The 24,241-nt window shown below is 52.9% G+C and overlaps 11 protein-coding genes across 11 annotated transcripts; 7 read left to right on the forward strand and 4 right to left on the reverse strand.

The window, feature by feature from the left end:
• Positions 1 to 1,128: 1,128 nt before the first annotated feature.
• J4E87_001014 (uncharacterized protein) lies at positions 1,129 to 3,243 on the forward strand (the record flags this gene model as incomplete). Its single annotated transcript, XM_049372664.1, has 3 exons — positions 1,129 to 1,162; positions 1,215 to 2,931; positions 3,012 to 3,243. 3 exons carry the CDS (start codon positions 1,129 to 1,131, stop codon positions 3,241 to 3,243), a joined length of 1,983 nt encoding a protein of 660 aa, XP_049237322.1.
• A 3,537-nt stretch (positions 3,244 to 6,780) lies between these two features.
• Positions 6,781 to 7,464, forward strand: J4E87_001015 (uncharacterized protein; the record flags this gene model as incomplete). The annotated part of the gene is made up of 1 exon (XM_049372665.1): positions 6,781 to 7,464. The coding sequence occupies one exon, from the start codon at positions 6,781 to 6,783 to the stop codon at positions 7,462 to 7,464; it is 684 nt and encodes a 227-aa protein (XP_049237323.1).
• A 1,898-nt stretch (positions 7,465 to 9,362) lies between these two features.
• J4E87_001016 (uncharacterized protein) lies at positions 9,363 to 10,078 on the forward strand (the record flags this gene model as incomplete). The annotated part of the gene is made up of 3 exons (XM_049372666.1): positions 9,363 to 9,367; positions 9,463 to 9,609; positions 9,670 to 10,078. The coding sequence occupies 3 exons, from the start codon at positions 9,363 to 9,365 to the stop codon at positions 10,076 to 10,078; spliced, it is 561 nt and encodes a 186-aa protein (XP_049237324.1).
• Positions 10,079 to 10,250: 172 nt separating this feature from the next.
• Positions 10,251 to 10,827, reverse strand: J4E87_001017 (uncharacterized protein; the record flags this gene model as incomplete). The annotated part of the gene is made up of 2 exons (XM_049372667.1): positions 10,251 to 10,376; positions 10,429 to 10,827. 2 exons carry the CDS (start codon positions 10,825 to 10,827, stop codon positions 10,251 to 10,253), a joined length of 525 nt encoding a protein of 174 aa, XP_049237325.1.
• Positions 10,828 to 11,715: 888 nt separating this feature from the next.
• Positions 11,716 to 12,912, reverse strand: J4E87_001018 (uncharacterized protein; the record flags this gene model as incomplete). The annotated part of the gene is made up of 1 exon (XM_049372668.1): positions 11,716 to 12,912. The coding sequence occupies one exon, from the start codon at positions 12,910 to 12,912 to the stop codon at positions 11,716 to 11,718; it is 1,197 nt and encodes a 398-aa protein (XP_049237326.1).
• Positions 12,913 to 13,243: 331 nt separating this feature from the next.
• Positions 13,244 to 15,009, reverse strand: J4E87_001019 (uncharacterized protein; the record flags this gene model as incomplete). The annotated part of the gene is made up of 2 exons (XM_049372669.1): positions 13,244 to 14,858; positions 14,927 to 15,009. 2 exons carry the CDS (start codon positions 15,007 to 15,009, stop codon positions 13,244 to 13,246), a joined length of 1,698 nt encoding a protein of 565 aa, XP_049237327.1.
• A 409-nt stretch (positions 15,010 to 15,418) lies between these two features.
• Positions 15,419 to 16,669, reverse strand: J4E87_001020 (uncharacterized protein; the record flags this gene model as incomplete). Its single annotated transcript, XM_049372670.1, has 4 exons — positions 15,419 to 15,777; positions 15,830 to 16,303; positions 16,354 to 16,462; positions 16,523 to 16,669. The coding sequence occupies 4 exons, from the start codon at positions 16,667 to 16,669 to the stop codon at positions 15,419 to 15,421; spliced, it is 1,089 nt and encodes a 362-aa protein (XP_049237328.1).
• Positions 16,670 to 17,227: 558 nt separating this feature from the next.
• J4E87_001021 (uncharacterized protein) lies at positions 17,228 to 18,296 on the forward strand (the record flags this gene model as incomplete). The annotated part of the gene is made up of 3 exons (XM_049372671.1): positions 17,228 to 17,514; positions 17,566 to 17,933; positions 17,983 to 18,296. 3 exons carry the CDS (start codon positions 17,228 to 17,230, stop codon positions 18,294 to 18,296), a joined length of 969 nt encoding a protein of 322 aa, XP_049237329.1.
• Positions 18,297 to 18,550: 254 nt separating this feature from the next.
• Positions 18,551 to 19,237, forward strand: J4E87_001022 (uncharacterized protein; the record flags this gene model as incomplete). The annotated part of the gene is made up of 1 exon (XM_049372672.1): positions 18,551 to 19,237. The coding sequence occupies one exon, from the start codon at positions 18,551 to 18,553 to the stop codon at positions 19,235 to 19,237; it is 687 nt and encodes a 228-aa protein (XP_049237330.1).
• Positions 19,238 to 19,466: 229 nt separating this feature from the next.
• Positions 19,467 to 20,817, forward strand: J4E87_001023 (uncharacterized protein; the record flags this gene model as incomplete). The annotated part of the gene is made up of 2 exons (XM_049372673.1): positions 19,467 to 20,060; positions 20,125 to 20,817. 2 exons carry the CDS (start codon positions 19,467 to 19,469, stop codon positions 20,815 to 20,817), a joined length of 1,287 nt encoding a protein of 428 aa, XP_049237331.1.
• A 322-nt stretch (positions 20,818 to 21,139) lies between these two features.
• On the forward strand, positions 21,140 to 23,561 carry J4E87_001024 (uncharacterized protein; the record flags this gene model as incomplete). Its single annotated transcript, XM_049372674.1, has 3 exons — positions 21,140 to 21,796; positions 21,849 to 22,400; positions 22,449 to 23,561. The coding sequence occupies 3 exons, from the start codon at positions 21,140 to 21,142 to the stop codon at positions 23,559 to 23,561; spliced, it is 2,322 nt and encodes a 773-aa protein (XP_049237332.1).
• Between the last annotated feature and the right edge of the window lie 680 nt (positions 23,562 to 24,241).

The following is a 24,241-nucleotide window of genomic DNA, read 5'->3' on the forward strand; positions in this document are numbered from 1 at the left end:
AGAGTCCGATGATGTGTATCCACAGAAGGATACCAACTATGGCGAGTACTGCAGTGTGATACATGAACTCAAGCCACGGAAAGTCACGCTTCAGAGCGATTTTGGCTCCTTCGGTGGGTTTCGTAGGTCCCAGATCGCGCTCGTGAACATCACTCTCTTTGGTGGAGACCAACGATCGCTGATCGATCAAGAGCGCAGTATCCTCCATCACACTCCGCAGGATGTCAAAATGATGAGTAGTAAATCGAAGCGATCGAATAACAAGAGGCTGGAAGAAAGAGGGTTCGCATAGAAGAGAGGCCAGAACAACGGGATATCAGAACAACAGCGGGGCACGAGGATCTGCCATGCTTAAGAAGGCTGAGGACAAGACCGGTAGCCATCAGATGACAAAACATTGTTTGGGAAACCTATCGAGATATCGCAGAGTAAGCCAGCGCGACAGGTGCGGGGGCCAAATCATTGAGGAGGCAAAGACTTAGGTAGGGGTAAAAAGGCTGAACACCGATGCCAGCCTGGTGGCTGCGGACTCTTACGCCAAGAGCAATACTCATTCTAGGCATAAGCATTCCAGGAGACAGGACCGGAGGCCATAGTAAGGACGATGGGGTCTCTCAATCAGGTTGGATAAGACATCAAAGGAAAACGAAGTAGACAATTGTTGAAGTTTAAAGGTCTATTTTCTTACGTTCTGTGTATCTCGCGAAGACTTTGCGATGGTCCTGGATGGCAAAATTTCGGAAAAAGACGCCTTAAACGAAGACGGACGTATTGGTGTGATAACGTTCATCGTGGGCACTGCTGCTGCGCGTGGCGATTACACCATTTCACCCCTGTCTATGGCGAACCGTCAGCATCCAAAGAAGGAGAGAAACCTGTACAATATCAGCCAATAAAAATGGGTCGGGGTTGTACGTTGCACAGGTGCTGGTCGGGGAGTTGAAGGCCATTTGGACCAGCTGGCTCCAGGAATGGCTAGTCCCGAACAGGAATGGTGTCGTTCGGGAGAATGACGCGAGGCCGAGCCTCATCCATGTCCCCAACGCGAACATCGGCGCATCCACTCGACGCGACGTAGCAGTGCATCCGCTGAGCACGTGCTAATTAGCCCATGCTCATGGAGACAGTATGAATGAGGAGGACGACTACGAGAATGGCGCCAGTAGATATCCCCACGACGCTCGGAGGAGCTGCCAGCTGACCGCGCGCAACAGGCTCCGCCGAGGAGGAAGATGAGCAGGAGGAGAACGATGCCATGGATGTAGACGAGGAGGAAGAGGGCGACGATGCAGACGACGGCGATAATGACGACGACGATGCAGACGGAGACAACGACAACGACGATGAGGACCAGGACCAGGACGAGCCCGACAGCCCTTCGCAGCGACCGCGCAACAGCATATCCAATGGCGGCACAGCTGGACAAGCAGACGGCAACCCCTCCGTCACCCTCACATCGCCCAGCCCTCGAGCGGCGGCTTCGGGCGTGCTCGGAAACCTGCCCTTCCACCCGAGCGTGCGACAAGAGGCCTTGAATGCGCCTATATACGACATCATACCCACCATCGCCGCACCGCATAGCACCTCAATCAATGCCATCACCGCCACACCGGACATGCGATGGGTCTTCAGCGGAGGCGCAGACGGCTACATACGAAAGTTCAATTGGGTGGACACGGCCAACGGCAAGCTTGCCCTGACGGTGGCCCAGCGACATCCTTTCGTCGATTCCGTCACCAAGGCGGGCGTGCTTCTCTCATACTGGGAGAATGAGGATAGCGCCGCAGCAGAGAGCTTGTCCCCCGTATACTCGCTCGCAGTACACCACCAAGCGCTATGGCTGTTGTCGGGTCTGGACTCGGGAGGCATAAACCTGCAGTCGGTGCGCCATCAGGAAGGAACGCGAATACACACACTCAAGAACCATACCTCAGCCGTGTCGGTCTTGACACTGTCGCAGGACGAGACGTCGGTATTGAGTGGTAGTTGGGACAAGACTATTAATGACTGGGACTTGAACACTGGTAGCGTTAAGAGGAAGTTCGAGACGAGCGGAGGACAGATATCCGCAATCGAGCAACGTCCCATGTCTACCCTGCCTATACCTCAGGATACCGAAACCCTTCCTACCTCGAACGGCACCTTCTCCTCCAACAACTCCGCCCGACCTCGAACCAACGGCGCCCTTGCGAACGGCGCCGATATAAAGCCCGTGATACCCAAAGAAGAAGGTGCTGAGGATGCCCAGGGATCTCCAGACGACTCGCTGTTTGGAGACAAGGACCAGGACTCTTTGTTCGGCGACGGCCAGGAAAACAACCTCTCGGCCACTCTTCCTTCGTTCGGTGGTGACGACGACGAGGACGAGTTCTCCAGAGCCATCGCGAACGGCATACAACAAGCCAACGACGACGCCAATGCTGACATGGACATGATGGACATGGGCGGTCCTGTACAAGCACCCGAGGAGCCAGCTGCGGAACAAGCGAAGGAACCCCCAGTAGATGCTGATAACCAACCAGCAGCGAATGGAACTACAGATGCGCAGCTCAATGGCACTTCCAACGGCCTGCCCCATGGAGAGGATCTAGAACAGTCCACGACTACTTCCGCAAACCAGACCGAGCAGCCTGCTTCATCTGAAACGACCTTTATGGACGCGTCAATGGACGGCACATTGCGTATCTGGGACCGCCGGCAACCAAACCCCGTCGCACGCATCACACCCCCGCGAAACACACCACCATGGTGCATGAACGCATGCTGGTCACCAGACGGCAACTTCATCTACGCTGGCCGGCGAAACGGAACAGTGGACGAGTACAGTCTGCACAAGAGTCTACGAGAGCCGCGACGCACATTCCGGTTCCCCAGCGTCAGTGGTGCAGTGAGCGCAGTTCGGGCTATGCCCAATGGGCGACATCTCATTTGGTAAGCTCACATCCCCCTCGCACGCGCACACATAGATACGTGCCGTGACGTGACGTGAGACAAGCACTAACATGTACCAGCGCATCATACGACATCCTCCGTCTCTACGACCTCGCCCACAACGACGCGGGACCGAAAGCCGGCGCGGCCGCTACACCCTTCTTCATTGTCCCCGGACACCGCACCGGCGTCATATCGCAACTATACCTCGACCCGACGTGCAACTTCATGATCTCAACGGGCGGAAATCGGGGCTGGGAGGGAGCATCAACAGAGGTGATGCTTGGATATGAGATTGGCATCGGATCTTAGCATCTGGCATGTACTATACCCATTGATCGCGGCGTTTGGGACGGCGTTTCTTGAACGAGGGGGTCTGCGTGCGCTTTTGTGATTGGGTACGAAGAGCAAAGAATAAAGAGACAAGAGTTTTAACGCGACGATCGTGAGTGCAACGCGTGTGCCAGGTGGCGTAGCTGGGGTAATGGGCATGGGCATACGCAAGTGCTGATTCCGACATGTTGCGACGAAGCGTTTAGGACGAAGCTTATTCTCCTTTTCTTTTTCCTTGTCTCCTCTGGTTGTTGCAGCCCTCACGTTTGTTCTGCCATTGCAGCTGATTGACTACTTGCAGGCTCGGCATTCCCGCACCATGTCGATGGTGTCACGCGGAACACGCGTACACCATTAATTTTTTTCCGTGTGGGAGGAGCGGGGTAATTTTGATGAAGTCTTTCTCAGAAGCGCTTACTATCGCATTGACCCGCGGAGAAGAGTATACCCAAACATAGACAGGAGTAGGAAGTGACGTAGTCGGTGAGAGCCTCGTTGTACCAAGGACATGCATTGGGCGCGAGTATAGGGGCAGGCAGTACGCGCGCGCATCTCAACTAGATTTCGGATCGAGAGGGGCGATTAGTCGGATCAGAGTCCGTGGTGTTGCAGAATTCGAAGAGACGGCGGGGCTCATCTCAACCATGCACCCCACAGACAGGATCCCTGGCACCGGCGTCGGCATCCAGTCAAGGCGACTGGAAATCTGTCAGCGCTGGTACAAATGCCGGCATTCAACACTATGTAAGTCGCTATCGGCACGGTGTGTCGGGCTTTGGTGCAGGAACACCAGCGGTGAGCGCCTCGTATGTACGAACGGAGACGGAATCGAAACGAGGCAGGCGGCCAATGATCATCTCGTTCGAACTTTTCGTCGCCTCGCCGAAACGCGAGCCCGTAACTGTAGGCGCGCGTCATAAAAAGTCCGAGGTGGACCGATGCTGGTCCGATGTTTGTTTCAAGAAACCTGGAACAAAAGCGTCCGAGTTGTTGCAGACCCACAGGTATGGTGTTTCTTCCTTGGTACAAATGCAGGTCTGACGGTTTGGGGAATCCCTGCTGGGGATTTGTAGGCTAGCGAGCGACTTTAGCTCCCGGGCGCTCGCGCCTCGTAGATCGTATCGCGGAAGGCATGGCGGAAAGGGCGGTGTAGGGCGGTGAATGGCTTTGGAGATGCATCGTGAAGGACGTTGAGGGACGGACTCTGCGAGGATGTAGACGGGTTGTGAAGAAATCTAGTCTTGCTGGGGTCGTCCCAGCGGTGAGTGGTAGATCACGGTACGCGTGCCACTGCATCGGTCGATTTGTGTAGACTAAGGACCCAATGATTTGAATGGAAAAAAGCAAATTGCGTAGAGAGCGCTACTAGGGCATGCTGTGTTGTAGTCCACCAGATCTGGTAAGACGTGATGCAGTCAAGGGAGGAAGCGCTGCGAATAACAACGCCTAGAAGCCGACATGCCAGGGAAGACTACACGCTTCGAAGGAAAACAATGAGCTTCTATTCGTGAACGTTGTTTGGTTCGCATTAGGAGAGAAACTGTAGAAGCGTCCAATCCCGTGTCGAAGCAGTTCATTAATGGCGTAAGCGACTTGTGGTAGCATCTGGAAAGAGGAGCCGAGATTGTCGCAGCTGCCCCCAGCCACCCAACAAGGTAGTGTTCTTGAATACCCAACCGCGACAAACTCGTGCACGCCGAACATCATTTGGAACTTGAACAGCCATGAGGCGCACAAAACTTCGTCTCGAGAGCTGAACGTGAGCTCCCAAGACTTCGTCTGCTAGCATTAGCGAGCGGGACGCATTGAAATTCAAGAACGCAGGCGACTCCGACTCGTCAGGCGGCATCAGGGTTCAGGTGACACTGCGGTGGGCGAGATAGAGTTCTTAGTCAGATATTGAGGCGCACGCCCAAATTGGCGCCCGGGAACCGCGTTACCCACGTCTACAGTGTGCGACTATCGTCGACGTTGACCGCAACGTCAGAAAACGGTGACTGTAACATTACAAAGCCCAACAGGAGGGTCGTGTGTATGCGAAACTACGTCATTCCATCTTTTGTAGAGCCCAAGCAAAATCGGGCCGTATCGCGGTTGTAAGGAGGAATCTGGGAAAACAGTAGAAATCTCAAAATAATGGAGAACTGGATAGTGGAGCCGGAAGGTGCTGCCGCGTTATCCCAGGTTGTCGAATGATACGGGTAATGCTCCGTGTAGGCAGACCACGGTGCCAGGCTTCAATAGTGGCAATTGTCACGGTGATCCAAAGTTAATGTAGTTTGTCAGTGTGGTGTATTGGAGCCGCATCAGCTGAATCATCCACGGAGCTGAAACCCTATCCATGACCTTTTGATGAAACATTTCTGGAGGAACGCCACCGGGTTCGGTGTAGTCGAGCGTCGGCTGCAGGCACAGAACAAAGGTTCACGCAAGCAGCCTCGTCATGCTCACGACGAGCGTGGCAGGGCGGATGTAGCGGGACTCTAAGCAGTTCCGTCGTGGCCTCTCAGCGACGCGAGCGAGCGGCGTGTGAGCAGAAGAGGGTGTATGATGGACCAAAAGAGGCAAGCCTGAAATGAGGCTGAGTGGGAACGTCGAGGTTGTGATGGTATGCTGGTGTGATCTGCCCCGCCGCTAGCGCTGTATCGTGACTGCGTAGTGTCTTCGGGCCTTTGGCTCCACCCTCGACGCCTAGTGTCGCCAGTCGTCGTGACGGCTCGCTGCAATTTGCACGATCGCGCTGTTCAGTCTCTGGCCATAGTTTGATATCTAGCGGCACTCCATGGATCGTCAGTCCTGCATTAACGGCCGTCGAGTCCGCAACACCTAGTGGCCAATGCGCGCGTGCAGCCTGCAGGTCATCCTACACCGAGATGGTGTGCCGCCAACCATCTCATGTGGCCCGTCCGCCATCACTCTGCCTGTCACCCATTCCTTTGCGCCCTGGGATCCTTACCTATTCTGCTCACGCTGCACTAAGCTTCTCATCCACACCGCACGCTAATGCGCATGCACTGCACATGCAGGGCTCCTCTTCCGGCTGCTTCGCTCGCCTGTCAACATAAGTACCCAAGGAATCCTCCAGAATATGCATCCCGTACCCAGACATCTCGCGGAGGATAAACCACGGTTCCTACTAACTGTCGCTTCTTGCATTGCCCTCTCCCAGGCAAACACTCCCCAGGCAGCACTCGCATTGTCTCATATTCGTCGCCTCTCCCACGCCGCCCACTCGTGACTCTTCCAGACGCCTACCCAAAAGTCACGCATATATAGCTTGCGTGCGCCGCTCACCACTGGCGAACCTACCACCAAAATCTCCTACCAGCACCACTTGTGAACTCTCTTCACCGAGCGTTCGCGAGCTGCTGTTTCAGGAAGGACCGGCCAGGAGCCGGGGGAACGAACACCATTCTCGGTCACATCGCCTTTGTCAAGGTTGAATCAAGCGCTAAGCCATCACTGCCTGTTCGACGTTCATCGCTCCTTCGGAAATTCAAGGACTTCCTCTTAATAATGCCTTCCTATCTACGAAGCACCCCTCGCGCCTACTCCTTCCCACCATGGGTCGAGAACGGCAGCGACGACACTAATGAAAACGATCTTCCGGACATCGACGAAGACCCCTTCTCGCACTTCATCTCACCACCCATCACCGAGGCTGACGACCCGTACGAGCTGTCCCTGAGCGCAGGCATCGACGTCCAGGAAGGACCGCGCACCACCAAGTCTTCCAAGTTCAAGTCCAACCTCGCCAACAAGTGGACCCGATATGTCAAGCACAACCACAGCCAGCTCCACACTCAGTACCACGCGCCTACCATCTACGAAGAGGACGAGGAGGAGTCTTTCATGGGGCTCGATGACGATCGACTGAACGACACGCCACAAGTTGTGTCTCAGCTCAGCCCTCCACGGATCAGAATCACTGAACCATCACGAGGCCGCGCACAGGATCTCGCGACCCGCAAACAGCAAAACCGTCGCCGGTACTCGCGCACACTATCGGGTCATCGCCACTCATGGAGAGAACCCAGCCCAGACCTGTTCACTGTAGACGAATCTGAAGAGGAGGATGTTCCTGCGCTACGTCGCGCAAAGACGAGGAAGCCCAAGGACGGCGCAGAACGCCGGAGGTCATCGACCCGATCAAAATCAAGAGCACGAGTTGACTCGGTAACGGGAGAGTCGATCTTGTAGCACGGTAGTACGGCGGGATAGAGAAAAAGGTGCATCATGGGGTAGGGGTTGGATACGCAGCATTGCGCGGCGTTGGTGGCTTTTTGACTTTACACCCAGCATTGGAAGGCGTTTTTGGTATACCACGGGCTTGCATTTTTATGGTTACACGCATTGGGCGGTGTTTTACTGAGCATTTACACATACTGTACTGCATTGCGTGCCGCGGCAGCATGATAGCGATCGAACAACAAACAAATTCCACTTCATAATATCTTCAAGCTTCATCCCCTCCTTCGCACTTGGCTCGGTGATATTGCTATGACGACCTCATCAAACGCAACGGGCCAACCCCTTCCATTGACAACCTCCGTCGGCGATATACTGAGTCGAGCACACGCAACCATCCCCCACCCGAAAACGCGACTACTGCAGACTAAGAGACAAGCGTGCAGTACCGTGACCTCACGCCGCATAACCCACGATAGCGAAAAACCACCAACAGCGCCCAAATTACCCATCCACACGCCAGCAGCGAACATCCCTCTTTCGCGCGCTTACCGCTCCAACCCTAAACCATCCGAAAAACCTCCGCGGCGACTGTCACAGCAGGAATAATCGGGTCTCCCGGCACCACCGCTACAGAGGCGAAGATAATCTTATCGTACCAGCCAACTCAATTTTTTTTCTTCCTCGTCTTCCGTTCAGCCTCACGATTGCCTGCAGCAGACCAAGTCGTGATTTTCGTCTGCCATTACTCCAACAAGGACTAGCCATACCGCTTTGTTCTGTATCTTGCATGCAGCCTCGTGCACTGCGCATGTTGCATGAGCAAGTGTGCCCAAGAAACATTTACCGGCATATATCCATCAGCTTCACCAACCACGTTTTCGGATTCTTTACCCCTCACTTCCTCCATTCACGAAGCGCAGCGTGCCGACATTATCGCAGAAAAAGGGTATTTTGCACCGCGCATCTTTTTTTGGTGTGCTTTACGCGAAGAGATCTACACATGTACACAGCTTACCTTTCCCAAAGTTGATACAACATGACCTGATGTATCGTGACCACTTGTCATGTCCACGCTTTTCCATCCGCTTCGGATGGCAAGACCCTGCGTTTTGGACGATGTACCCTTTTGACCCTTACAGATAGGACGGCGATCTTACTATGGCGTGCCGCACAGGGTCACGCGGCGCGAGATAGGCGGCGGAGTGCTTTGATCCGGGGTCGGCATAGTTGACGATGGTACTGAATCATGAGGCTGCCTGGCGTGATTGTGATTGCGACAGGCGGGGTCTAAATCTTTTTTGGTGGTTTCCTCGTTACGACGGTGGGGTGGGGTGTGGGTTGGGCATGTGGCCTGTCTTCGGGAGGAGAGTGGCTTCCTGTGTAGAAGGGCCGACTCTGTGGGGTCGGTATTCGGAGACCCACGGCGCGGATTGGTGGCTGGATAAGATAAATGTGAGGTTGGGTGTGCGACGCCTGTTCGCGATCGAGATCGTGAAGGATGTGGTGTTCGCCGTGTGCATGGCATGATGTGCAAGACGTCGTCATGTCGGAGGATCTGGATATGTCGTGCGCAGCGCTGCAGCCGCCTGGCTGTCTGCGACGCAGGGCAATGATAATAAGGAAAGCCGATCTATCTGGCGTCTCGCTAAGTGGACCACAGCCTGGGGAAGCTTACGCGTGGAGTAGACTGGGTTTCGGGAGGCGTTGAAGTGGAGATGATCATATCGCCACAACTACCAACGAAGGGGGGATGTTCATTACAGTTAACGCTGCTGAACATATCCGATGGCAATTGTATGCTTCAAAGATGCCAATGTGACCGTGCTTGTGCTCGTACAAGCCTGATGCGCGTGCTTAGTGCGAACCTTCCAAGGTTACCTAGGTGCGCGCACTACGCGTCGGCCGGCATGACGTCGTCACCTGAGACGCGACTCCAGCTTTCACCACCCATGCACCACATCCTTACCCACCGTGACATCCTACCCTACCATCTCTAACATCCTACAGCACCATCATGCCGCGCTTAGACGAAGACACACACCAAACCCTCCGCGATGCAGAACAGGGGATCCGAAGGCGAACCGCCAGTGCCTGGGATAGCTTCAGCAACTTCGCCCTACGCGACAACGTGCTCGAAGTAGCCGTTGGACTGATGTATGTCACTTCCATCTAACAAGACAAAATCCACATAAGCCATACTAACTCACAACCCAGCCTCGCAGCCGCCTTCACCGCCGTCGCAAACTCCCTCGTCTCCTCCATCATCCTCCCCATAATCTCGCTCCTCCCCTTCCTCTCCCGCAACCTCGACGCCAAGTTCGCCATCCTGCAATCCGGACCCAACTACAACACCACCATCTCCAACGGCTACAACACCCCTAAGCAGGCTGTCGATGACGGCGCTGTGGTGCTAGCTTACGGCGAGTTCTTGGACAAGATTGTCAGGTTCCTGGTCGTTGCGTTGGCGCTTTGGGTCGTGGCACTGGCGTATTCGAGGGGGAGTGGGGATAACATCGTCAAGAAGCAGGTTAAATGTCGGTTTTGTAGGAAGTATATTAGTGAGAAGGCGAAGAGGTGTGTGAATTGCACGAGCTGGTTGGATGGCAGGGAGGATAGAGGGTAGAGGGTAGTTTGGAAGGTAAGTATTGATATTGATACGGTAATGATGATATCTCAGTGCGCTACAAGAGTTCGATCTCATTTTGTTTTCTCCAGTTCGGAAGCACAGCGTCTCCATACCGCATGCTCGAGACGATCTTCCCTACAACTAAATCCCCGGTTATCCCACCGCGTAATTATCCCACGAATGTGATTTGGTCCAACTTGAAGATCCAATTCTTCTTGCGAGCATCTCGGAAAAAGACTCTTGAGTGATACACATATTCCAGATGCATACCGATAATACCGAATGCCCTCCCAATCTGGTTCGACATGAGTAAAGCCTTTTTCCGATTTCACAACGTTTCCACGGACTTCAAAGCGAAACCCAGCTTCAATTTCGTTCGCCTGTATAGGCTTGATATGGGCACACGTAAGATCTTCCGTTTCGCTGTTGACGTAGGCGCCTAAGAAGTGATGGGGTAAACCGAGAAGTTTCTCAGCCCAATCCTCATCTTGGCCTTCTTCGTCGAGACGCATTGTGAGATAATGGGGATGTCGCTTACTTGAGCTGCTCTTGAAGCCGAACGGTGCTATAGTCAGGTATGTCGCTTTCTTGTCTGGGCTGTCGATGAACAGCCGCTCTAGCCTGATAGGCATGCCGTGGAAAGAGAGGTGTATCGGGAATTGCGCCAACTCTTCTCGCTCAGCCTGATTGAGCTCACTAAACAGTGTTTCCTCGAATGTGGCCGTTTCTAGAGTCACATCAGGCATCTTTACGCCGCCCCCAAATGAAGGAGTCTTTTCTCTTGTCCAATGCTCAGGCGGCGGATAAGTTACATGGATGAACTGATCATACTTCGTCTCATCACAAGACAGCAGTACTCTGGAATGTTCTGCGAGACTGCTAAAGTAGAAGTGAGAGCCCTTTCTCAAGGTCCGCGTAAATCCCCGTTCTAGTACCTTTGTTCCAACTTTCCAATCATCGCAGTAATAATTGACATCCAACGAACGGAGAGCCGTGATGAGGCTGGGTCGACCTTCCAAATCGAACTTCTCGCCAAGCACAAAGTTAGCCAGAAAGCTCTCTCCATCCCAGTCATGGGCGAGGTCTTTAATCGAGGAGCCACGCCAGCTGCCAAAGTCGAAAAAATATCGATCCTTGTTTTCGGGAAATGTACGCCTGTTCTCGTCCGTGGGGTGGAAAGTATACCCTTGATTGTGTCGTGAAAATACTTTCTTTAGAAACGACTGGTCATACTGACGTGATTTGCCCGGAGACTTCTCGATGCGGCCGTGCTGGATCCGGTCTGACATTTCCAGCTGCGTTTGAGAAGAACACTTTGATTTTTTAGAAGTAGAATGTTTGCGAAAGAGCGGTGCTTGTATAGGAAGGCGGCATAGACAAGGTCTTAGCTTTGTAGAGTCATCGGCCAAACAGTCTCACACAGGGATCGTCTTTGTCTCGTATGAGTAAGAGTTGATCATATGAAAGCGGTGCCGGTCGGCTCATGGATGGACACAGGCTTCATGGATGCGAAACGTGGAACAAAGACTCGATGTCGTCCGCAACTTCACTACTAAACAGTTGCGACGATGGCATTGACAAAGGCGAGCACAGCTATCTCTCTAAAATTGTGCACCGAGCATAATGACAACAGTTTACTCGATGATGCGATCAAAAGCAAATGCCTTCCAGACTCCATCCGGTAGCTTGCCATCCTCCAAATCGAATCTACTCCCCCACTGATCGTGAACAGGTGGCGGAATGATGCCTTTAATCAGATACTTATCCCCAACCACTGGTACTTCAACATCCTTCTGCAAGATCACGTGCATAGTTTCCCGGTTGTCTTCATTTTCCAAAGCTCGGCGATCCAACCAATCTGGCTTGACGGTTATTTTGGCTTCGTCGATGCTGTCAACAGTGCCCCTTAACTCGAAGCGGAGGCCTTTCTTGATGACAGCCTCGTCGTCAACTTTCTCAAAACGAGTCTCCACCAAGTCGACGGTGTCGGTGCTGTATAAAGCCCCGGAGAAGTGGAATGGTAGGCCCAGCATCTTTTCTGCCCAGCCCTCCTCTTTTCCCTCCTCATCGAGCTTCATAGTGACATAAAGGAAGCATCGTTGTCGTCTCAGAGGATGACCGCTTGGGCTTGTAGTGATACCGGCGGGTGAAATAGTGAGATAGGTGGCTTTCTTCTCTGGATCATCAATGAACAGGCGTTCAAGTCGAACTGGCACTCCATAAAAAGACAGACGTATCGGATATACATCCCAGGCCCTTCCCTGTTCCGTATTCGCTGCCCGAGGTAGCAGAGTAGCGAGGGGCTCCGCATTGAAACTAACCTCCTCTTGCCTCATTGTCCAGTCCTCTACATCGTGAGGCGATTTCATCTCTATAAAGTGGTCGAATGGTGTCTTGTCAGCCGACAATTTCACCTGACTGGGATCGCTACGCCAGGAGATCTTATAGTGCGATCCGGGAATGATCTCCTTTTTAAAGCCTCGTCTGGCGAGCCCTCTATCGATATTCATGAAGTTCTCATCTATGTACCAGATATGAGGAAGCGAGCGTAGGGCGATAACAAGGTCAGGACGACTGGCCAAATCGAAAGTTCCGCCAAGGATATCCCAGATGATAAATTCAGGGCCACCCACTCTCCTGCAGGCCACCTCGTCGAGGGTGAGGCCCTGATGAACGGAGAAGTCAAGCTTGTAAGGCGTCTTGTTGAAAGGGCGTAAACGCCGGTTGTCCGCAGTGGGTTTGAAGAAGTATAGTTGAGTAAGATTCGGGTTGTGCTTCTTTTCGGGAGACTTTCGTTTGCCGATACGGCCATTTCGGACGCGATTCGACATTGTAGCTTCCAAAGCCTCAGTACCTGCAATAGGTCTTGTTGGCTAATGGCTGGGGCCAATGACAGAACAAGTTTGTTACTGATCTGGAATTGAATAAAAAGGTCTTAAACGAAGAATGCAGTGGTGGAAAGAGGATGCGGAGATGGCGGGTCCGCGACCTCGGAAGGCGAGGATATAAGTTTCATTTCTCGGTGGTTCTACTGAGCTAATCTTTTCACGGTTAGTCGGCGTTGCCCAGGTGAGGATCCCAATAAGCAAAAGCCCCCAGCTAACTTGAGATAGAGATAGATGAGTATTTGTCACGATCCTCTACTTATCGAAATGCACATCTCTAACCCTCCAAAAACTTCGCAACAAACTGCGCAACCTCCGCCGGCCTCTCCACCATAGGCAAATGACCCGCCCCATCCACAACCTTAAGCTCAACCCCACTCCCCAACTTATCCGCCATATTCTCCTTCATAGTCTTAGGCAGCACACCATCCCCCGCACCCACCAAAAACGCGCCTTTCCCCTTATACCCCGCCATCTTCTCCCTAATATCATACTGATGCAGCGCCTTGACCGAATCTCTAAATCCAGCCAACGAATTCGTCTTAACCATGTCCTTGACGCGCTGGATCTTCTTTGCTAGCTCCGCATCGTCGTAGGACTCTTTGACGAACCAGCGGCGCACTGTCACTTCTGCGAGTTCTTCGCCGACGATGGGTTCGCCGGATGAGGCGGTCAGACCTTCTTTCTCGGCGACGGCGACGCGTTCGTTCCAGGCGTTGGCGTTAGAGGGGGGTGCGAAGGCGTTGGTGTCGCAGCCTATGAAGGCGGAGATGCGGTCTGGGTAGGAGAGGCCTGCGTTGAGTGCTGTTGCGCCGCCGAGAGAGACGCCGACGATGGAGGCTTCCTTGACGCGGAGGGCGTCGAGGAGGGCGATGACGTCGTCTGTAAGCGTGTGGACTGTGACAGGTGATGTAGAGTTCGAGGGAAGCGTGTTGCGGCCTCGGGTGCTGTATCGGAGGACGCGGTACTTGTTGTTTGTGGCTTTTGTGAACTCGGCTACGAAGTCGTCCCAGATGCCGTAGTCGACGAGTATACTGTTTGAGAGCACGAGAAGAGGCGCATTGGGATCGCTGGAGCCTTCGAGACGGTACGGCAGTTGCACGCCGTCTTTTGTTGTGACGAAGCTCTCGATTACTGGTCGCTTCTCCGGTGTGGTGTGCGCAGGATGCGTCTTGACCATGCCTTCTGAACTTTCTGCTGGTACTGTGTCTTTACTCGCCAGACTTTGGAGGTCGCGCTGTGCAGCACCAAAGGTGTAGTAGAGATCGTACACCCTCCTCTTCCTGTCTTTTACGACATCCTTGTAGATCTTATCGCACCACTCCGTCGTAGTAGCAGCCTTGAACTCTGGTCCTCCTAGCCCATTCTGGGGCGCGTACTCGTGCAGCGCGAGGTACTCTTTCTCGGTCTTGTGTTCGCTCTCCAGATCTAGGTATGATGTTACGAATCTCCTTGTCCTCCTCCAGCCTGGCACCTTCTGGAGAAGAGGTACGTGTTCCTGGTCGTACCACTTCTTCAGCTCCTCTTCCTTGTCTGCGCCCTCGTGTAGTGCGAAGCTCACGGCTATCATCACGTTCTTCTCTCCCTCGTTTTCTACTTTCTGCAGGTCCTTGAAGTCTCCACCCTTCCATTCCCCGAGTAGATCGTAAGATCGCCTGTCGACAAAGATCTGCTTCATAGTATCGCGTTCTCGTTGCGATTGCACCGGTGCGCTTCGAAGCTTCGTGTACGGTTCCCTAGTGAGCCACTCGAGTTCGTCGAAATCGTAGATGGCCATCCATTCTGGCTTGTCCTTAGACCCAGGCGCGCTCTCGAGATCCGTGGCGCGATAGCGGAAGCCATTGTTGCAAAAGGGGAGGCGCAGACGATTGGGGCCGTGTTCGTTCTGGTACCTTGGAGGGAAGAGTGTCAGGTGTGATCGTGAAGTGGCAAGGATGCGACTGCGGAGGGGTCAACTTACCAATCGTGAAACTGTGCTTCAGGCAAGCCCTCCTTGGGCTGCATCGTCACGTACAAAATGCCTGGTGTTGATTTGGCTGCCATTGTATCTGTTGTGTGGGTAGCTGTAACCTTCAGTGTAAGTGTCGCAAGTAGATGAGAGACGACTGGGTGGAAATGGAAGATTGGAAAACGATTAGATTCGATGGTTGCGACTATACTACTCCAATTATCTCGTGCAGGCCATGACGAAGTTGGGGAAAGAAGAGCTCCCCCGATGGCATCTGCCGGCTGGCGTTAGTTCGGGCGACGGCGGTACCGCTGCCCCTCATTCTTCCGAGACTGAACACAGACCCGCCGCTGCCACGCGTGTACGCTACGCTTCGGGACGTGGAGGACCATCAATGCATGCAGACTCACCCACACCAGAAATCATGCTACCTAGGTAGCTTCGTGATGCTATTTCTCTTGATGCTACCCACGGATCCTCTATGCCCAAGTATTGTGTATCGATCTAGTCGTACCAAATAGCATTCATACCAAAGCCTTTCTCACCAATCTCCAATCTCGCAACTCTTGCTAGAAATTCATCCTGCCATCTATATATCTCCACGCCACCCTTCTCGTCATCTGTCAGGGCCAACCACTCGTCGGACCAAGGACACGGCGATACTGCATTCGAATGGCCGCCAGACGTCGGTGTAGGATTGAGGCAGATTTGTCGCTCAATGGCGCCTGAGGGAGCGATCTTGAATGCTGCAATGTAACCGGTGAGGGAGAAGGAGTTGGATCGAGAGGTCGCGAAGAGGTAGTTTGAAGATTTGGTGAGGAAGCAAACGTCGGAGCGGTACATAGTGGTTGCATTGGGGATACCTGAGAGATATAGTTAGCTACTGGCAGGGTCGGGAGTAGGAGGTTGACTTGCCAGGTGGGATCAATGGGTACGTCTTATGGGTATAGACAGGCAGCTTGGTTTGCGGATCAATCACGTACTCGCACAACCGATTCCCTCCCTCCATCAAGGCATATAGATAGTTGCCCGACGGATGCATCTCTACCCATCTTGGATGGTCTTTCGGAGCAGGTGCCTCAGTGAAGCCTACTGTTTCAAGCCTTCCCTCGTCATCTATCTTCTTATGGCACCAGACCCGATTGGCCCACATGTCCGCGCTGTAGAGATGTGTCTCTGAGGCGTCGAAGACCATACCGTGGATGGCAGTCTTTTCGCAATACTCGAAGTTCTGGATGTTCTCTTTGATGTGACCTTCCGGGTTGACTGAGAAGATGTTGCCGTAGCCAGCATAGTCGTAGAAAGGGTTGCAGTATACGGCATACGGTGGCTTCTGGGCGGGAAGGAGGAAGATCGCACGCGTCTTGGTGTCGGCATCATTCGCTTTGGCTGTGGAACTTGTCAGTAACAGCAACCTGTGTTGATGTTGTGTCGCTTACGATGTCCGCCCATGGGAAAGCTTCCTGTGTGTACAATCTCACTCGGGCTCTTGACCTCGTGCGAGCTCCATTTCTTCATAGAAGCACCGTAGATGTTCTTTCTCTTGTGCTGTTATCCTAGTCATTAGCAATCGTTGGTCGCATCGAGGTCCAGAAATTGCGCGCATACGTCGAAAGCCATCCAGCTTATGGGCTCATCCTCTGGGATCTCCGTCTTCTTCACCAACTCCAGCTTCAATGTTTCATCATCGAATGCGACTGTGATGATCACACCTGGCGGCGTCCAAGTGCCGATCATGAGGTGATGCTTGACCATGTTGGTGGTTGCTTCCTTGTACGGAACGTGTCTTTGGTGTAAACAAACAGCTCGCAGCAAAAGCTGTCACTCTGGGATGTATGCCGAATACTCCCTCCGCCTTGCAATAATTCAGCCATCGCGTCGCGTCTCTAGACTTCCGGGGTCTGCGCCGAAGGCGGGGAATTAGTGCTGATGACGCTAAATCGCGAGGGAAAAAGGCCGGGTAAGACTTCTTCCACATCGGCTCCCTTTTAATTCGCCAACCCGCCCAGCGCGAGGCGGGGCAGCCGTCGCGACCTGGCGCAGCCTTCGGCACTGTAGCTCCTCGCGCTCATAGTACGTTTGAAAGCCGGTACAGCATGCCGCCAGACAGCTCTGACAAGGTCTCGCCTGATCCGCGGCTAGAGAGACGGCCATTGTCAACGGTATCGGTTCGGTTGGCTGCGGGCGGTAGAATTCAGTTACTATTTATTAAGCTCATGCCTCCCAGGCATGATGTCTATTCCGTACTACTCCCCTTCACCAGCCCTTTGATACCCTTTGTACCTTGATTCCCTATATACCTACACATCCAAAATGGACCCAAACACACAGACAGCGCCTGAGGTTCAGGAAAATGGCTCGCACCGCTTCGACCCTAACTTCACCGACGCCGTCATCAACGCTATTGGACCAAATGTGCCAGACCGGACGCGTTTTGTCATGGGCAAGCTGATCAGACATCTTCACGACTTCATTCGCGAGGTCGAGCTTACCAACGAGGAGTGGTTTGAGGGCGTGCGATTTGTGAACTCCATTGGCAAGACCACAACAGCCACCAGGAACGAGGCGCATCGTATTTCAGATGTGCTAGGTGTAGAATCGTAAGTTGTTGAGCCTGTATAAATTCAGAGCCCAAGCTGACATGAATACAGATTGGTCGACGAGATCGCACACAAGCACATCAACGAGTCTGGCGAGACACCCACCTCCTCCACAATCCTCGGCCCCTTCTGGTCACCACACTCGCCATTCCGTGACCTCGGCGACACCATCATCCGGAACCCGCATCCTGATGGCCAGACAACTCTCATGCACGGTGTAGTCATGGATCTCGACACCAAGAAGGGCATCCCCAACGCCGTCATCGACATCTGGCAAGCGAGCGCAAACGGAAAGTACGATTTCCAAGATCCCGAGAACCAGGAGCCCAACAACCTGCGCGGAAAGTTCACCACAAACGAGAAGGGCGAGTACTGGTACTACTGCTACAAGCCAACAGCGTACTCGCTGCCTACCGATGGTATGTCATCCTCTAAAGAGACTGTATGAGCACGACTAACACACAACAGGCGCCGCTGGCCAACTCTTCAAGACACTCGACCGCCACCCCTTCCGTCCCGCACACATTCATCTCATGGTCTCAGCCGAGAACTACAAGCCGCTCATCACACAATTATACCCCCGTGACGACCAATGGGTCACGAACGACACTGTCTTTGCCGTCAAGGACGACCTGCTGCTAGACTTTGAGCCTAGCAAGGACCCCAAGGCGAAGCTCGACTTGACATACAATGTTACACTTGCGCCAGCGGGTAAGAAGACAACTAGATTGGAAGGTATCCCTAGGTTACCGAATGTCTTTGATGAACAGAGCAGACTGTAGATTAGTTCGTCTTTTGTGGTGTTGAACATGTATATATTTCATACAGTGGGATCTTTGGAAAACTACGCATGAATGAATCTTTGATCGAATGATCTTTCAAAAACCTGATTTACTCAATTTTATCTGAACAACTAGCATTGCTCACCAGTGCCATGCCTTGCTATTCCGTATACCGGAAAGTATATCCGTGATAGTCCCTGCATATGCACAAGAATGATATATAATCTCCCTCTTTCCTTGCTTCCTCGCATCCAATGTTCCTCCGCCCATACCTAGCAACCGTCCGCTCTCAGACTCGACTCATCCCACACACCATCCACTTACGACCCTTCAGCTCTACAACTACATTCAAGATGCGCGTCCCCTACGCCCCAAGCGAGCCCCCAAATGAAGAAGCCCGCCCAGTCTACGAGCGCATCGCCGAGCGACGAAAGCCGCGCCCCCTCATCCCACTCGACCTTGCGCTCCTACATAACCCCGCGGTAGCAGACGGCTGGAACTCATTCATCGGCGCAATCCGCACGCAAACCAGCTTACCAGCCAATCTCAAAGAGCTAGCCATAAGCCGCATCGCAGTACTAAACCACGCAGTCCACGAGTGGGACGTGCATGCCGCTCTAGCATTGAAAGCAGGCGTATCCAAAGAAGTACTTCAGACTATCTTTGATTTACCTGTTACAAAACATGGGATGGTGGAGAGGGAGGGGCTGTTGGGGTTCAGTAAGGAGGAGTATGCGGTTATGGTTTATACGGATCAGATGACTGTGGGTGTGCAGGTGGAAGATATGGTTGCGGAGATGGTCAAGGGCGTGTTGGAGGATACCATGGTTGTGGAGTTGACGGCGACGGTTGCGGCGTATAATGCTGTGAGTAGGTTTCTGGTCGCGCTGGATGTGGGGGAGTGTAATGACAGGGCGATGAAGCGTGTCAAGGACCTTTGAGGGCTTGTTGGAGGTGTAGAGGCTTGTTGATAGATGGGAAGGGAGAGCGGAATTACGCCGCTTCCCTCTTCCCCGGACCCTGGTCCTCCGCAATCCATCAGTTAGGAAGGTGCCTCGGTCCATCAGCCGTCGCAAACCGAACTCCCAAGACGGTATTGTCAGACATCTCACCACTTTTCTTGACAAGTTTCCTCTAAACTTTCAATTTCCAGTTTACATCACAGTCAAAATGGCCTCCCTAGCCCCCCGCCTCTTCACACGCAGCATCCGGCAAACACGCGTCCCTCGCGCCGCCATCTCCTCCACAACAGTCCGCCACGCATCGACCAAGCACCCCAAAGCCTTCACACCCCCCTCGCAATCCGACCTCGACGAGCTCCGCGACTCAGTCCGCGACTTCGCCCAACGCGAGATCCCCGAAGACGTCGCCGCTCGCACAGACAAACAAAATGAGTTCCCCAACGAAATGTGGCAGAAGTTCGGCGAGGCGGGTTTCCTAGGCATAACCGCGGATGAGGAGTTCGGCGGACTGGCAATGGGCTACCAAGCCCACTGTGTCGTCATGGAGGAGCTGTCGCGGGCGAGCGGAAGCATAGGACTGAGTTACGCGGCACACAGCCAATTGTGCGTCAACCAGTTGATGTTGAACGGGAATGCAGAGCAGAAGAAGAAATACCTGCCTGGTTTGATCAGTGGGGAGAAGATTGGTGGGCTGGCTATGAGCGAGCATAGTGCTGGGAGTGATGTTGTTAGTATGAAGAGTACGGCGAAGGAGGTGGATGGTGGGTATCTGCTTAATGGCACCAAGATGTGGATTACAAACGTACGTTCCCTGTTATGCTCATATATGAGACTGCTAGGGAGATGTGCTAACAAGACATCTACAGGGCCCAGACGCACACGTAATAGTCGTCTACGCCAAAACCGAACCCAATGCCGCCTCCAAGGGCATCACAGCCTTCATCCTCGAGACCTCCACCCCCGGCTTTAGCGTCGCGAACAAACTAGACAAGCTGGGTATGCGCGGCTCCAACACTGGCGAACTTGTCTTCGAGAACGTCTTCGTCCCCAAGGAAAATGTCCTCGGCGAGATCAACCGCGGCGTCCGCGTCTTGATGGAGGGCCTGGATCTCGAACGCCTTGTACTCTCAGCGGGACCGCTGGGTCTCATGCAGGCCTCGCTTGATAACGTCCTTCCTTACACACACCAGCGGAAGCAGTTCGGTACGCCGATCGCGCATAATCAGCTTGTGCAGGGGAAGCTGGCGGATATGTACACGAAATATCGTGCTAGTCAGGCGTTCACATGCAGTGTTGCCCGCGCTGTGGATGAGTCGCATGCTAGTCCCGATATCAAGACACAAGACTGCGCAGGCGCCATCCTGTATGCGGCAGAGAGGGCGAGCGAGGTCGCGGCTGATGCCGTGCAGTTGATGGGCGGCATGGGATACATGAACGAAGTGCCCGTTGGTAGGATACTTAGGGATGCCAAGTTGTATGAGATCGGTGCTGGAACGAGTGAGGTGAGGAGAATGGTTATTGGGCGGGCGTTTAACAAGGAGTGGAAGCAGGAGATATGAACGCTAAAAGGGTAACGAAATCAATTGCATGAGAAACAAAAGTTAAAGGTTACTTCTGAACAGAAACTCTTGCCAAATGCGACAAAGCGTCTTACTAAGTAAAGACCCCTAGAGTTCTTTCTTGCTTCCGCACCCCCAATTCCATTGTCTTCGCATCAAACCAGCACCTCACGGCCATCAACAAAGCAGTACAAGAGGCTTTGACGTTATTTGTCGAAATGGAAATGCGATTTCACTTGAGCGCAGGCTTGCGCAATCTGTTTTGCAACTCCTCACATAATACCCCGTAACGTTCCAAGGCACTCAGCACGTTCTACGTGCAATGGCGAACGCTCGGCGCCCTCGGGTGGAAGACAACATTAACGGTTTTGACACATACTTCAGCATAGATGTCGATGATGCAGCACTCTATGATGGATTTACCAACAACAGGACGAGGAACGCGTTCCTTTCGTTTATGCGGAAGGTCATCGCTAACCGGAGAAAAGATCTTCGCGGAAGAAACACAGGGGGGAGTATCGACAGGCTGTGGACCGCAAGGAGGAATCATTGGCTGGGCAAGACAGATAACGGCCGACAACCTGCGGCGATGGCAGTTGCGCCAGGCGCTGTTGCTCCAGCCCTTCCACCAGCCGCTCCTCCTAACCCAGCGCCTCCAGTAGTAGCAGTAGCAGTACCAACTGGATTACCGCAGCCTGACAACAACGATGATGCGTCAGTGGCATCATCGGAAGCCTCGAGCGGTGAGCGGTCGCCTAACTTTTTCCTTCAGAATGACCCTAAACGCAAACACTTCTTGGGCCCTACGGCAGGCCAGAGAAAAGACTTCTACAGTCATGACGACGGTCGTTGGAAGTTTGCAATGACTTTGCACCAGACTCGGCTCGAGGATGGCAAGCGGCGTTTTAGCCAGGGATCAATGCCTCGCAAGTCCGTCTACTTATGTGTTCGAACCAACAGCACTGGCGTCATCGAGGATGTGAGTCAAGGTTAACAAACATAGCCAGGTAGCTGTGCTAACCTATCACTAGCGCGTCACGGTCAAATGTCTGGAAGCAATATCAGACAAAGAGAAGAAGGACGCCGAGGACGAGATTCATATGAACCAGATAATCAGTACCCTCAATTGTTCGCATATGATACCATATTGTGGCCACAGTCACCGGAAATCTACCAAAACACTCCGTACTCATACAGGAAACCAGGTTTTAGAAGGACATCTGTACAACATATACACGTCGTTTGCTGAACTGGGGACTCTCGCACGCATCCACGACGGGCATAAGAAAGAAGAGAGACCTGTGCCCGAGCACTTCATTTGGTACTTTCTCAGCCAAGTGACTGAGGCACTACTGGCGTTGCGGGATGGTACCTGCTCATCACCGAATGCAGCACCCGAAGACCAAGAAGAGACATGGCGGGCAATTGTGCACTCCGATATCAAGGATGCGAACATATTCCTGCAGGCCGCTAATACCAAGTACCCTGCATATCCTAACATTGTTGTTTCTGATTTTGACATTGCCTGTGAGAAGGGTACAGACGAGAGAAGATACGACGGTACGCCTGGCATGCAGCCCCCAGTAAGTTATCTGTATCTCCTCGTGCTCTCAATACTCATCTTTCAACAGGAACGAGAGCATTCCGCGCTCAAGGAATTGGATTGGTTCCCGGAAAGATGGACTGTCTCGGAGAAGTCGGATATCTGGAGTCTAGCTATGACAACCTGGGCACTTATGGTCGCTCATAACAAAGGTACTGACTTCTATGACGAAGCCGATGAGAGATGCAAAACTTGGGTGTATAATGATGAACTCAAGAAAGGAAATGTCAGCCAGAAGGAAGGGATCTTTCCAAGACGCCTGAGCGAGCTTCCCAAAGAATACAGTGTCGGTCTGTGCGAGGTTGTCTCGGAATGTCTGCGATATGACCCGGATGGTCGCCCAAGTCTAGAGAAATTGCGAAAAGTCATCGATGATCAATTGGCCAGATTGGACCGCATGTACGGCGATGAGATAAAGAAGCCAGAAGGCACCATTGTCGACGACTTCAAACTCGCGTATACCCCAGAAGAGAGCGATACTTGGGCACAGTTTGCTCTCGGTCAGACCGTTGAACCACCACGGAAACGGCGCAAGACGGACGACGCTGGCGCCTTTAAAGATGAGTTGGCAAAGGTCATCAACGATTGGAAATCCAAATCCAGATATCCTGTATCAGGCGCAGCAGACCGCGATGCTCTAAGTTCGGTGGACCAGATCATCAACGACTGGAAACCCGAGTCTATAGTGAAATTCCGAGCAAATCTGCCCCAACTACACGCTTGGCGCTATCTTTCCACCTGTATTCGCAAACGTACATCCCCAGAAGCATACGTCTATAGGTACGACAACGACAACGAACAGGATCCATCGGAGACGCTCAAGCGCGATAACAAAAGGACAGTGCTTGAAACACTGCGCGATGTGGTTGTGCCCATCGCTAAAAATGTTGCTAGGATAGTCGCTAGTGAAGCAGCAGAGGAGAATGGAGAGGAAGCCACACATGCGGAAATTGAAGGTACCCCTAACATGATAAGTCTTGACACGTTACGGCATGCGATAGAGTGGGGTTTGGTGCTTTTGAATGTGGGTGTGGAGCCGAGAAACCCGAGATTGAGTGAGAAGACAGAGATGCATCGTGGCATGCTTGACTTCCTCTTCAAGGAACCTTCTGGTGTGTACGACTATGATCCAAATTACTAATTTCGTTCGCGTACGGCTGGCGATGCTGAGGATGCGTCTTCATCTCCTTCGTTGAGCGGCATATGTAGCATTAATAAAGCTTTGAACACGGACCCGTCACTGGGTTCGTCAGATCATATAGCGATTAATGCCTCCAGACATAGGGTCGAATAGGGTTAGCAATTGCTACGAGCGAAGGGTGAACCAAGACCGTCTTTGCGAGATCGTACTTTGTTGCACAGGGGTGTGTACAATCACATCTTCCCTGATTCGGAGCTGCGGAGAGACTCAAAATTAGATCTATGGGGTTGTTTGCTAAGTAGGAGTGTCGTAATTATGTTGAAGTCTACACACTCTTGTTGCATGTGCTCAAAACTGATGCACTACACTGATCTGTCATGCTGTTAAGACGCAGCTGTTGTCGCAGTGCTTTTACCAAGCCATGGAAGGGCTGGTCGAGATGAGGAATCTCCAACGCTGCCTGCGACCACCACACGCCCAAAATCCCTAAAATAATTACCAAAGAAGAACATGGTCAAACTATGGCAGCAGACATGAGCACAGAGGTGAATTTATGAGCAAAGAAGCTGCATCATCTACGTGGAATGATGAGTCGTACTGCCCCTCTTACCAAAAAAACGCAAAAAATCCCAAGTCTTCACCACTCTCTCCTGCGCCCACCCATCTATTGGGCTATAGAG

This window comes from Alternaria ethzedia (genome assembly GCF_023757985.1).
Source record: "Alternaria ethzedia strain BMP 0044 chromosome Unknown scaffold_2, whole genome shotgun sequence".
Classification (NCBI taxonomy): domain Eukaryota; kingdom Fungi; phylum Ascomycota; class Dothideomycetes; order Pleosporales; family Pleosporaceae; genus Alternaria; species Alternaria ethzedia.